At 35.6% G+C, this 14,109-nt stretch overlaps 1 protein-coding gene across 3 annotated transcripts in view; it reads right to left on the bottom strand.

Annotated features, from left to right (window-relative positions):
- LOC121954475 (muscular LMNA-interacting protein) overlaps positions 1-13,729 on the bottom strand; it is a 59,043-nt gene extending 45,314 nt beyond the window's left edge. For 2 of the 3 annotated variants that reach the window (XM_042501983.1, XM_042501984.1), the window contains exon 1: positions 13,555-13,729. In XM_042501983.1, the coding sequence (XP_042357917.1) occupies positions 13,555-13,584 (30 nt within the window). In that variant the 5' untranslated portion in view covers positions 13,585-13,729. Of the gene's footprint in view, positions 1-12,129; positions 12,285-13,554 lie in introns of all 3 variants that reach the window. The other variant, XM_042501985.1, reaches the window with a different exon arrangement.
- Between the last annotated feature and the right edge of the window lie 380 nt (positions 13,730-14,109).

The following is a 14,109-nucleotide window of genomic DNA, read 5'->3' as shown; positions in this document are numbered from 1 at the left end:
TATGGCATGTGTTCTTGGCACACGCTATTTAATGCAGTTTTAAGTGTTTTTCAGCTGTTTTTGGGACATGTCATTTTTTGACATTTTTGCCATACTATAGCCTTGCTTTTTGGGTCATTTTTTCAACATGCCAAATTATGGTGTTTTTTGTCCATTTTTGCAACATTCTTTGCTATGGCGTGTCTTTGCACACACTATTTAATGCAGTTTTAAGGTGTTTTCAGCTGTTTTTGGGACACATGTCATTTTTTGACATTTTTGCCATACTATAGCCTTGCTTTTTTGGGTCATTTTTTCGACATGCCAAATATATGTTTTTTTGTCCGTTTTTGCAACATTCTATGCTATGGCGTGTCTGGCAACACGCTATTTTATGCAGTTTTTTTAGGTGTTTTCAGCTGTTTTTGGGAACATGTCATTTTTTGACATTTTTGCCATACTATAGCCTTGCTTTTTGGTCATTTTTTCAACATGCCAAAATATGGTGTTTTTGTCCATTTTTTGCAACATTCTTGCTATGGCGTGTCTTGGCACGCTATTTAATGCAGTTTTAAGGTGTTTTCAGCTGTTTTTGGGACATGTCATTTTTTGACATTTTTGCCATACTATAGCCTTGCTTTTTGGGTCATTTTTTCAACATGCCAAAATATGGTGTTTTTGTCCATTTTTGCAACATTCTATGCTATGGCGTGTCTTGGCACGCTATTTAATGCAGTTTTAAGGTGTTTTCAGCTGTTTTTGGGACATGTCATTTTTTGACATTTTTGCCATACTATAGCCTTGCTTTTTGGGTCATTTTTTGACATGCCAAATTATGGTGTTTTTGTCCGTTTTTGCAACATTTTATGCTATGGCGTGTCTTGGCACGCTATTTAATGCAGTTTTAAGGTGTTTTCAGCTGTTTTTGGGACATGTCATTTTTTGACATTTTTGCCATACTATAGCCTTGCTTTTTGGGTCATTTTTTTTGGACATGCCAAAATATGGTGTTTTTGTCCATTTTTGCAACATTCTATGCTATGGCGTGTCTTGGCACGCTATTTAATGCAGTTTTAAGGTGTTTTCAGCTGTTTTTGGGACATGTCATTTTTTGACATTTTTGCCATACTATAGCCTTGCTTTTTGGGTCATTTTTTCGACATGCCAAATTATGGTGTTTTTGTCCATTTTTGCAACATTCTATGCTATGGCGTGTCTTGGCACGCTATTTAATGCAGTTTTTTAAAGGTGTTTTCAGCTGTTTTTGGGACATGTCATTTTTTGACATTTTTGCCATACTATAGCCTTGCTTTTTGGGTCATTTTTTCGACATGCCAAAATATGGTGTTTTTGTCCGTTTTTGCAACATTCTTCTATGCTATGCGTGTTTTGCACGCTATTTTAATGCAGTTTTAAGTGTTTTCAGCTGTTTTTGGGACATGTCATTTTTTGACATTTTTGCCATACTATAGCCTTGCTTTTTGGTCATTTTTTTCGACATGCCAAAATATGGTGTTTTTGTCCATTTTTTGCAACATTCTATGCTATGGCGTGTCTTGGCACTATTTAATGCAGTTTTAAGTGTTTTCAGCTGTTTTTGGGACATGTCATTTTTTGACATTTTTGCCATACTATAGCCTTGCTTTTTGGGTCATTTTTTCAACATGCCAAAATATGGGTGTTTTTGTCCATTTTTGCAACATTTCTATGCTATGGCGTGTCTTGGCACGCTATTTAATGCAGTTTTAAGGTGTTTTCAGCTGTTTTTGGGACATGTCATTTTTTGACATTTTTGCCATACTATAGCCTTGCTTTTTTGGGTCATTTTTTGGACATGCCAAAATTATGGTGTTTTTTGTCCGTTTTTGCAACATTCTATGCTATGGCGTGTCTTGGCACGCTATTTAATGCAGTTTTTAAAGTGTTTTCAGCTGTTTTTGGGACATGTCATTTTTTTGACATTTTTGCCATACTATAGCCTTGCTTTTTGGGTCATTTTTTCAACATGCCAAAATATGGTGTTTTTGTCCGTTTTTTGCAACATTCTATGCTATGGCGTGTGTCTTGGCACGCTATTTAATGCAGTTTTAAGTGTGTTTTCAGCTGTTTTTGGGACATGTCATTTTTTGACATTTTTGCCATACTATAGCCTTGCTTTTTGGTCATTTTTTTCGACATGCCAAAATTATGGTGTTTTTGTCCATTTTTGCAACATTCTATGCTATGGCGTGTCTTGGCACACGCTATTTAATGCAGTTTTTTAAGGTGTTTTTCAGCTGTTTTTGGACATGTCATTTTTTGACATTTTTGCCATACTATAGCCTTGCTTTTTGGGTCATTTTTTCACATGCCAAAATTATGGTGTTTTTTGTCCATTTTTGCAACATTCTATGCTATGGCGTGTTTTTGGCACGCTATTTTAATGCAGTTTTAAGTGTTTTCAGCTGTTTTTTGGGACATGTCATTTTTTGACATTTTTGCCATACTATAGCCTTGCTTTTTGGGTCATTTTTTCGACATGCCAAAATATGGTGTTTTTTGTCCCTTTTTTGCAACATTCTATGCTATGGCGTGTCTTGGCACGCTATTTAATGCAGTTTTAGGTGTTTTCAGCTGTTTTTTGGGACATGTCATTTTTTGACATTTTTGCCATACTATAGCCTTGCTTTTTGGGTCATTTTTTCAACATGCCAAAATATGGTGTTTTTGTCCATTTTTTTGCAAATTCATTCTATGCTATGGCGTGTCTTGGCACGCTATTTAATGCAGTTTTAGGTGTTTTCAGCTGTTTTTTGGGAACATGTCATTTTTTTGACATTTTTGCCATACTATAGCCTTGCTTTTTGGGTCATTTTTTTCACATGCCAAAATTATGGTGTTTTTGTCCATTTTTGCAACATTCTATGCTATGGCGTGTCTTTGGCACGCTATTTAATGCAGTTTTAAGGTGTTTTCAGCTGTTTTTGGGACATGTCATTTTTTGACATTTTTGCCATACTATAGCCTTGCTTTTTGGTCATTTTTTCAACATGCCAAAATATGGTGTTTTTGTCCATTTTTGCAACATTCTATGCTATGGCGTGTCTTGGCACGCTATTTATAGCAGTTTTAAGGTGTTTTCAGCTGTTTTTTGGGACATGTCATTTTTTGACATTTTTGCCATACTATAGCCTTGCTTTTTGGTCATTTTTTCAACATGCCAAAATATGGTGTTTTTGTCCATTTTTTGCAACATTCTTTGCTATGGCGTGTCTTGGCACACTATTTTAATGCAGTTTTAAGTGTTTTCAGCTGTTTTTGGGACATGTCATTTTTTGACATTTTTGCCATACTATAGCCTTGCTTTTTGGGTCATTTTTTCACATGCCAAAATTAGGTGTTTTTTGTCTGTTTTTGCAACATTCTATGCTATGGCGTGTCTGGCACGCTATTTAATGCAGTTTTAAGGTGTTTTCAGCTGTTTTTGGGACATGTCATTTTTTGACATTTTTGCCATACTATAGCCTTGCTTTTTGGGTCATTTTTTCAACATGCCAAAATATGGTGTTTTTGTCCATTTTTGCAACATTCTATGCTATGGCGTGTTTGGCACGCTATTTAATGCAGTTTTTTAAGTTTTTCAGCTGTTTTTGGGACATGTCATTTTTTGACATTTTTGCCATACTATAGCCTTGCTTTTTGGGTCATTTTTTCACATGCCAAAATATGGTGTTTTTTGTCCTTTTTGCAACAACATTCTATGCTATGGCGTGTCTTGGCACGTATATTTAATGCAGTTTTAAGGTGTTTTTCAGCTGTTTTTGGGACATGTCATTTTTTGACATTTTTGCCATACTATAGCCTTGCTTTTTGGGTCATTTTTTTCGACATGCCAAAATATGGTGTTTTTGTCCATTTTTGCAACATTCTATGCTATGGCGTGTCTTGGCACGCTATTTAATGCAGTTTTAAGTGTTTTCAGCTGTTTTTGGGACATGTCATTTTTTGACATTTTTGCCATACTATAGCCTTGCTTTTTGGGTCATTTTTTCAACATGCCAAAATATGGTGTTTTTGTCCATTTTTGCAACATTCTATGCTATGGCGTGTCTTTGGCACGCACTATTTTAATGCAGTTTTAAGGTGTTTTCAGCTGTTTTTGGGACATGTGTCATTTTTTGACATTTTTGCCATACTATAGCCTTGCTTTTTGGGTCATTTTTTCAACATGCCAAAATATGGTGTTTTTTGTCCATTTTTTGCAACATTCTATGCTATGGCGTGTCTTGGCACGCTATTTAATGCAGTTTTAAGTGTTTTTCAGCTGTTTTTGGGACATGTCATTTTTTGACATTTTTGCCATTTACTATAGCCTTGCTTTTTGGGTCATTTTTTTTCAACATGCCAAAATATGGTGTTTTTTGGTCCATTTTTTTGCAACATTCTATGCTATGGCGTGTCTTCTGGCACGCTATTTAATGCAGTTTTAAGGTGTTTTCAGCTGTTTTTGGGACATGTCATTTTTTGACATTTTTGCCATACTATAGCCTTGCTTTTTGGGTCATTTTTTTTCGACATGCCAAAATATGGTGTTTTTGTCTGTTTTTGCAACATTCTATGCTATGGGTGTCTTGGCACGCTATTTTATGCAGTTTTTTAGGTGTTTTCAGCTGTTTTTGGGACATGTCATTTTTTGACATTTTTGCCATACTATAGCCTTGCTTTTTGGGTCATTTTTTCACATGCCATAATATGGTGTTTTTGTCCCACTTTTTTCATTTATGCTATGGGTAACTTTTGGCACGCTATTTAATGCAGTTTCAAGGTGTTTTCAGCTGTTTTTGGGACATGTCATTTTTTGACATTTTTGCCATACTATAGCCTTGCTTTTTGGGTCATTTTTTCACATGCCAAAATATGGTGTTTTTGTCTGTTTTTGCACCACTATGCTATGCGTTCCAAATGGCACGCTATTTTAATTGCTGTTTTAAGGTGTTTTCAGCTGTTTTTGGACTGTCATTATGGACATTTTTGCCATACTATTGCCTTGCTTTTTTAACATTTTTTCAAACATTGGTTTTTGCCTTTTGAGACATTTTTTGCCTTTTTTGCTAGCATTTAAATTTTCAGGGTTTTTGGCCATTTTTGACATGCTTATTTAATGTTTTATAAGCCTTTTCAGCTTTTTTGGGAACATGTCATTTTTGACATTTTTGCCATTACTATAGCCTTGCTTTTTGGGTCATTTTTTCAACATGCCAAAATATGGTGTTTTTTGTCTGTTTTTGCAACATTCTATGCTATGGCGTCTTTTGCACGCTATTTAATGCAGTTTCAGTTTTTTCAGCTGTTTTTGGGACATGTCATTTTTTGACATTTTTGCCATACTATAGCCTTGCTTTTTGGGTCATTTTTTCAACATGCCAAAATATGGTGTTTTTTGTCGTTTTTGCAACATTCTATGCTATGGCGTGTCTTGGCACGCTATTTAATGCAGTTTTAAGCTTTTTCAGCTGTTTTTTGGGACATGTCATTTTTTGACATTTTTGCCATTACTATAGCCTTGCTTTTTGGGGACAGTCATTTTTTTCAGCACATGCCAAATATGGTGTTTTTTTGCAACCATCATGGCTTTTTGCATCATTTATGCAATTGGGCAATTCTAATGCATGTCTAAGTCAGCTGTTTTTTGGACATGTCATTTTTGACATTTTTGCCATACTATAGCCTTGCTTTTTGAGTCATTTTTTCACATGCAAAAATATGGTGTTTTTGGCCATTTTTGCAATTCTTCCATATGCTATGGCGTGTGTCTTGGCAGGCTATTTAATGCAGTTTTTAAGGTGTTTTCAGCTGTTTTTGGGACATGTCATTTTTTTGACATTTTTGCCATACTATAGCCTTGCTTTTTGGGTCATTTTTTCAACATGCCAAAATATGGTGTTTTTTGTCTGTTTTTGCAACATTCTATGCTATGGCGTGTCTTGGCACGCTATTTTAATGCAGTTTTAAGGTGTTTTCAGCTGTTTTTGGAACGACATGTCATTTTTTTGACATTTTTGCCATACTATAGCCTTGCTTTTTGGGTCATTTTTCAACATGCCAAAATATGGTGTTTTTGTCAGTTTTTTGCGACATTCTATGCTATGGCGTGTCTTGGCACACTATTTAATGCAGTTTTAAGGTGTTTTCAGCTGTTTTTGGGACATGTCATTTTTTGACATTTTTGCCATACTATAGCCTTGCTTTTTGGGTCATTTTTTCAACATGCCAAAATATGGGTTTTTTTTGTCTGTTTTTGCGACATTCTATGCTATGGCGTGTCTTGGCACACTATTTAATGCAGTTTTAAGTGTTTTCAGCTGTTTTTGGGACATGTCATTTTTTGACATTTTTGCCATACTATAGCCTTGCTTTTTGGGTCATTTTTTCAACATGCCAAAATATGGTGTTTTTGTCCATTTTTGCACGTTCTATGCTATGGCGTGTCTTGGCACACTATTTAATGCAGTTTTAAGGTGTTTTCAGCTGTTTTTGGGACATGTCATTTTTTGACATTTTTGCCTTACTATAGCCTTGCTTTTTGGGTCATTTTTTCAACATGCCAAATTATGGTGTTTTTTGTCCATTTTTGCAACATTCTATGCTATGGCGTGTCTTGGCACGCTATTTAATGCAGTTTTAAGGTGTTTTCAGCTGTTTTTGGGACATGTCATTTTTTGACATTTTTGCCATACTATAGCCTTGCTTTTTGGGTCATTTTTTCAACATGCCAAAATATGGTGTTTTTGTCAGTTTTTGCGAACATTCTATGCTATGGCGTGTTTTGGCACACTATTTAATGCAGTTTTTTGGTGTTTTCAGCTGTTTTGGGACATGTCATTTTTTGACATTTTTGCCATTACTATAGCCTTGCTTTTTGGGTCATTTTTTCAAACATGCCAAAATATGGTGTTTTTGTCCATTTTTGCAACATTCTATGCTATGGCGTGTCTTGGCACACTATTTAATGCAGTTTTAAAGTGTTTTTCAGCTGTTTTTGGGACATGTCATTTTTTGACATTTTTGCCTTACTATAGCCTTGCTTTTTGGGTCATTTTTTCAACATGCCAAAATATGGTGTTTTTTGTCCTGTTTTTGCAACATTCTATGCTATGGCGTGTCTTGGCACACTATTTAATGCAGTTTTAAGGTGTTTTCAGCTGTTTTTGGGACATGTCATTTTTTGACATTTTTGCCATACTATAGCCTTGCTTTTTGGGTCATTTTTTCAACATGCCAAAATATGGTGTTTTTGTCTGTTTTTGCGACATTCTATGCTATGGCGTGTCTTGGCACGCTATTTAATGCAGTTTTTTAAGGTGTTTTTCAGCTGTTTTTGGGACATGTCATTTTTTGACATTTTTGCCATACTATAGCCTTGCTTTTTGGGTCATTTTTTCAACATGCCAAAATATGGTGTTTTTTGTCTGTTTTTGCAAACATTCTATGCTATGGCGTGTCTTCGGCACGCTATTTAATGCAGTTTTAAGGTGTTTTCAGCTGTTTTTGGAACATGTCATTTTTTGACATTTTTGCCATTACTATAGCCTTGCTTTTTGGGTCATTTTTTTCAACATGCCAAAATATGGTGTTTTTGTCTGTTTTTGCAACATTCTATGCTATGGCGTGTCTTGGCACGCTATTTAATGCAGTTTTAAGGTGTTTTCAGCTGTTTTTGGGACATGTCATTTTTTGACATTTTTGCCTTACTATAGCCTTGCTTTTTGGGTCATTTTTGGACATGCCAAAATATGGTGTTTTTGTCCGTTTTTGCAACGTTCTATGCTATGGCGTGTCTTGGCACACTATTTAATGCAGTTTTAAGGTGTTTTCAGCTGTTTTTGGGGACATGTCATTTTTTGACATTTTTGCCATACTATAGCCTTGCTTTTTGGGTCATTTTTTCAACATGCCAAAATATGGTGTTTTTGTCCAGTTTTTGCAACATTCTATGCTATGGCGTGTCTTGGCACACATATTTAATGCAGTTTTAAAGTGTTTTCAGCTGTTTTTGGGACATGTCATTTTTTGACATTTTTGCCATACTATAGCCTTGCTTTTTGGGTCATTTTTTCAAACATGCCAAAATATGGTGTTTTTTTGTCTGTTTTTGCAACATTCTATGCTATGGCGTGTCTTGGCACACTATTTAATGCAGTTTTAAGGTGTTTTCAGCTGTTTTTGGGAACGTGTCATTTTTTGACATTTTTGCCATACTATAGCCTTGCTTTTTGGGTCATTTTTTCAACATGCCAAAATATGGTGTTTTTTGTCTGTTTTTGCGACATTCTATGCTATGGCGTGTCTTGGCACGCTATTTATGCAGTTTTAAGGTGTTTTCAGCTGTTTTTGGGGACATGTCATTTTTTGACATTTTTGCCATACTATAGCCTTGCTTTTTGGGTCATTTTTTCAACATGCCAAAATATGGTGTTTTTTGTCTGTTTTTGCGACATTCTATGCTATGGCGTGTCTTGGCACGCTATTTAATGCTGCAGTTTTAAGGTGTTTTCAGCTGTTTTTGGACATGTCATTTTTGACATTTTTGCCATACTATAGCCTTGCTTTTTGGGTCATTTTTTCAAATGCCAAAATATGGTGTTTTTGTCCATTTTTTGCAACATTCTATGCTATGGCGTGTCTTGGCACTATTTAATGCAGTTTTAAAGTGTTTTCAGCTGTTTTTGGAACATGTCATTTTTGACATTTTTGCCTTACTATAGCCTTGCTTTTTGGGTCATTTTTTCAACATGCCAAAATATGGTGTTTTTGTCATTTTTGCAAGACGTTCTATGCTATGGCGTGTCTTAGGCACACTATTTAATGCAGTTTTAAGGTGTTTTCAGCTGTTTTTGGACATGTCATTTTTTTGACATTTTTGCCTTACTATAGCCTTGCTTTTTGGGTCATTTTTTCAACATGCCAAAATATGGTGTTTTTTGTCTGTTTTTGCGACATTCTATGCTATGGCGTGTCTTGGCCGCTATTTACTGCAGTTTTAAAGTGTTTTCAGCTGTTTTTGGAACGTGTCATTTTTTCACATTTTTGCCTTACTATAGCCTTGCTTTTTGGGTCATTTTTTCAACATGCCAAAATATGGTGTTTTTGTTCATTTTTGCGACGTTCTATGCTATGGCGTGTCTTGGTACACGATTTTCTGCAGTTTTAAGGTGTTTTCAGCTGTTTTTGGGACATGTCATTTTTTTTTGACATTTTTGCCATACTATAGCCTTGCTTTTTGGGTCATTTTTTCAACATGCCAAAATATGGTGTTTTTGTTCATTTTTACAACGTTCTATGCTATGGCGTGTCTCGGTAAACTATTTAATGCAATTTTTAGGTGTTTTCAGTTGTTTTTGGAATGTGTCATTTTTTGACATTTTTGCCATACTATAGCCTTGCTTTTTGGGTCATTTTTTTCATCATGCCAAAATATAGTGTTTTTGTCTGTTTTTGCGACATTCTATGCTATGGGTTGTCCTGGCACGCTATTTAATGCTGTTTTATGGTGTTTTCAGTTGTTTTTGGGACATGTCATTTTTTTGACATTTTTGCCATACTATAGCCTTGCTTTTTGGGTCATTTTTTCAACATGCCAAAATATGGTGTTTTTGTCCGTTTTTGCGACGTTCTATGCTATGGCGTGTCTTGGCACACTATTTCCTGTAGTTTTAAGGTGTTTTCAGCTGTTTTTGGAACGTGTCATTTTTTGACATTTTTGCCATACTATAGCCTTGCATTTTGGGTCATTTTTTCAACATGCCAAAATATGGTGTTTATGTCCATTTTTGCAACATTCTGTGCTATGGCGTGTCTTGGCACACTATTTCCTGCAGTTTTAAGGTGTTTTCAGCTGTTTTTGTGACATGTCATTTTTTCACATTTTTGCCATACTATAGCCTTGCTTTTTGGGTCATTTTTTGGACATACCAAAATATGGTGTTTTTGGCCATTTTTGCAAGATTCTATGCTATGCCTTGTTTCTGCACATTAATTACTGCAGTTTTATACAATTTTCAGCTGTTTTTGGGACATGTCATTTTTTGACATGTTTGCCATACTATAGCCTGTCTTTTTGGGTCATTTTTTTGAACATGCCAAAATATGGTGTTTTTTGTCAGTTTTTGCGACATTCTATGCTATGGCGTGTTTTGGCACACTAATTAATGCTATTTTAAGGTGTTTTCGGTGTTTTTTTTGGTACATGTCATTTTTTGACATTTTTGCCATACTATAGCCTTGCTTTTTGGGTCATTTTTTGAACATGCCAAAATATGGTGTCTTTGTCCATTTTTGCAACATTCTATACTATGGCGTGTCTTGGCACGCTATTTAATGCAGTTTTGAGGTGTTTTCAGCTGGTTTTCGGACATGTCATTTTTCACATTTTTGCCATACTATAGCCTTGTTTTTTGGTTCATTTTTTCAACATGCTACATCATGGTGTTTTTTTTCCATTTTTGCGACATTCTATGCCATGGCCTGTATTTTGAAGCTATCTTATGCTTTTTTGAGGTGTTTTCCGCTGTTTTTGGAACATGCCATATATTGTCATTTTTTTAGCTGTTTTGACTATTTTCGTAACATTCTATGCCATGGTGTGTTTGCGTATGCTAATTTTGCCAGTTTTCAGCTTTTTTCAGTTGTTTAGGTTGTGTTCCATATTTTTACATTTTTTTTTCCATTTTATAGTATTGGCTTTTCAGCAGGTTTTTTTTTTACATGCAATATTAAGGTATTTTTTTTACCGTTTTTTCAACATTCTTTGTCATATCGTGTCTCTGCACACTATTTTAGCTGTTTTTAGGACATCTCATATTTTGATATTTTTTTCCATACTGTCTTGCCTTTTCTGCAGTTTTTTTAAACATGCTATATTATGGTGTTTTTGACCGTTTTTCAACAACATTCTTTGCTATGCTGTGTTTGGGCACACTATTTTAGACAGTTTTCAACTGTTTGCAGCTGTTTTTGGGACCTGTCAAATTTTGATATTTCTTGCCATACTATAATGTTGCCTTTTGGCATTTCTTTGTCCATGCTGAATTATCGTGTTTGTGACGGGTTTTGCAACATTTTATGCTATGGTGTGTCTCAGCACACTATTTTCGGTGGTTTTCAGCTGTTTTTAGCTGTTTTCGGGACGTGTCATAAATTTGACACATTTTTCCATCCTATAGGTTTTCCCTTTCAGCAATTTTTTGGACATGCTATATGTTTCTGGCCCTTTTGCAACATGCTATGTCTTGGCACGCTGTTTTAGGTGATTTTCAGCATGTTTTGGGACATGTCATATTTATAATTTTTTGCCATACTATGGTATGGCATTTTGGTTCATTTCTTCGACATGCTTTATTTTGATGATTTGGGCCGTTTTTGCAACGTTCTATGCTATGGCGTGTGTCAGCACGCTATTTTAGTCGGTTTTCAGCTGTTCTTGGAACTACACAATTTTCATCATACTGTAGTATGGTCTTTGTATGGTCAACGCTATATTATGTTGTTTTTTTACCTTTTTTGTTGATATCCTACACTGTGACGTATGTCAACATGCTATTTTGTCGACATACTGCATTCATGTTTTTGGTCATTTATTTCACCATGCTATTTGATGTGGTTTTCAGCTGTTTTTTGGAAAAGTAATATTTGGACCATTTGATCTGTTTATTTTCTATAAGACAAAAAATTCTAGGAGATGTTGTTTTTCCTTTTTTTGACATGCTGTATAATGGTGTTTTTGAATGATTTTTGACATTCTATACTATGATGTGTTTCGACATGCTATACTATGTGCATTTAAGCTGTTTTTGGGACATGGGTTGAAAAGCATTTGCAAATCATTGTATTCTGTTTTTATTTAAGTTTACATAAGATCCCAACTTCATTGGAATTGAGGTTTGTACTTCTGAGGGCCTAAGAAATTAATTTCAGAAACACCAACATATCTACAGTCAGTTAAACAATTAATAAAATAAATAAATAATCATAGCTGCCTTGACTAAAATTATCAGCTTACTATCTTATACACTTCAGCTTGTTCTTATGCAACCTCCTTGTTTGCTTGTCCTCTGTAGTCAAAGCAGAGTAAGTTTATACTGTGAAAGGTCAAAGCAAGCATTTCCTACTCACCCATCCGAGCCCTCTTGAATGTTTAACAGCCTCAGTGTTGCTGAGGTCATAACGTCCTCATAGATCACATTTCCAGCCACCCCTGGCTCACTGTGCTACATGTCGCGTCACTGTATGCGTGCTCTCGCTCAGTTATTTCTTGTGGCATGTCGGACCTGTCCCAAACACCAAATACAAGCAGCACTAAATCATTTTCTGAGGGAGACCACCCTCCGTGGAGACCTTTAAAAGGGGACACTCATAAACAGTGAGCAGCCAGAAAGTGACAAATAAACTTAAAGTAAACATGCTACTGAATGAATGCAAATTAAGTTATGTTTTGTATCAGAGCTTTTACAAAGAAAGCCTAAGTTCAACTTTAAGGACAACTCTATACTTTCTGTAAATTTCACAGTAATTATTCACATATTCACTTGTTTGCCCTTAATAATGTTCAGGGCAGTGTCACATTATGAGTTATTCCTCCTCAGAGTACAAGCACAAATGCTGCTGTACATCTGAAACCACTTCACTCCACAGATGTTAAAAATGCAGATCTGAGTGGCTCACGTTGTGCCACAGTAAAAGCATAAACAGTTGGGCGTGCCACTAAGTAAAGAGTTTAATTACAGACAAACACACTGCCCCTCCCTCAAGAGTAGATAGGGTGTGCAAATATATCTCACTGCCAGCTGCTACTGAGCACACTGAGTTATCTTTCTCAGATAATTAACAAATTTTATGACTCCAAGTCTTATATACAAGGACAAAAACAACACAAGAAATGCGCATATTATCCAGCCTGTAATTTTCTATAGCAGCATACTGGAGGAGAAAATGCCAGTGCGACTGAATAATGATTTCCTCTTGTCTGTCTGTTAAAACCTTGTTTGACATCTCAGAATTACTTGAATACTTAAATATTTTCTATGATGATTTATTATGCACATCTCAGAGGTATCTATATGACCCTTTAATGCAGTGATTTAAAAAATGGCATGAAAGGGAAACATATACTTTAATAAATGTGATTTCCATTGCCTACAAACACTAATAATATGCATTCACATTCATTTGCATGACTTTTAGATTTTTCTGTGTTTTAAAATTCACCAGAAAGCAGTTTGGGAACCGTTGTTCACCTTGTGTGACAGGAAATAACAGTATCAAGTAGCAGCGTCTGAGTGTAAACTGTGTCTGTGTTTATGTGTGAAAGTTGAGAAGGTGGCAGGAGTGGGTAAAGGGCACAATGCAGGGGTTAATAGTGATGGATAGAAACAAAAATAATCTCAAAAACAGATTTCAAAGTCAAAACATTGTAACTGCAAATGTTAGTGGAAACTAAAGCAAGGTCAGCAATATTACTTTAGCTTTACAGCAAAAAAGTTCTTTCTCACCAGGTACACTTTTTTAGAAAGAAAAACATTTTTTTCTACATCTTCTTACCTTCCCCAGACTCTTACTCAAACTGTCCATATCTGCTTCACATGCCCCTCCATCCAGAAGTAGTGTTGCTTGTGTCCGAGTTTCACTTCTGTCAAGACTATAATTGTTGATCAAAACAGATATACGGAAAGCGAGATGCCCACTTTTCAGCCTGCCAGCCTTACACTCTTGGTGTGTGTATCGCCCCGCAGATTTCCTTTTATAGACACATAATAGCCACAAATAGCTTGCAGACAGCAGTCGGGCTGCTGGGCACCAGTAACTCACGCTTGGAACTGCAAACAACACTGTTGTCCCTGGAAAGATTACTTGTCAAATTTCAACACTTTTATTCTGAAATACAATCTTATTTATCTCCCTGAATGACTCAAAGTTATCTTTTCCTGCACAGCGTGTGTCATGTATATCATGTATATCATGTAATATACACAGTCACAATATGACAGACATCATGCTGAAAACATGACAATATCTCAGCTGACTGAGCTTAATCATAAATAAGAGCAGCGGAGCTGATTGTATTGATTGGACAATAAAAAAAACTGCTGCGAAGAA

This window comes from Plectropomus leopardus, chromosome 15, assembly GCF_008729295.1.
Source record: "Plectropomus leopardus isolate mb chromosome 15, YSFRI_Pleo_2.0, whole genome shotgun sequence".
NCBI lineage: Eukaryota > Metazoa > Chordata > Actinopteri > Perciformes > Serranidae > Plectropomus > Plectropomus leopardus.
This window is presented reverse-complemented; position numbering and strand designations above follow the sequence as displayed.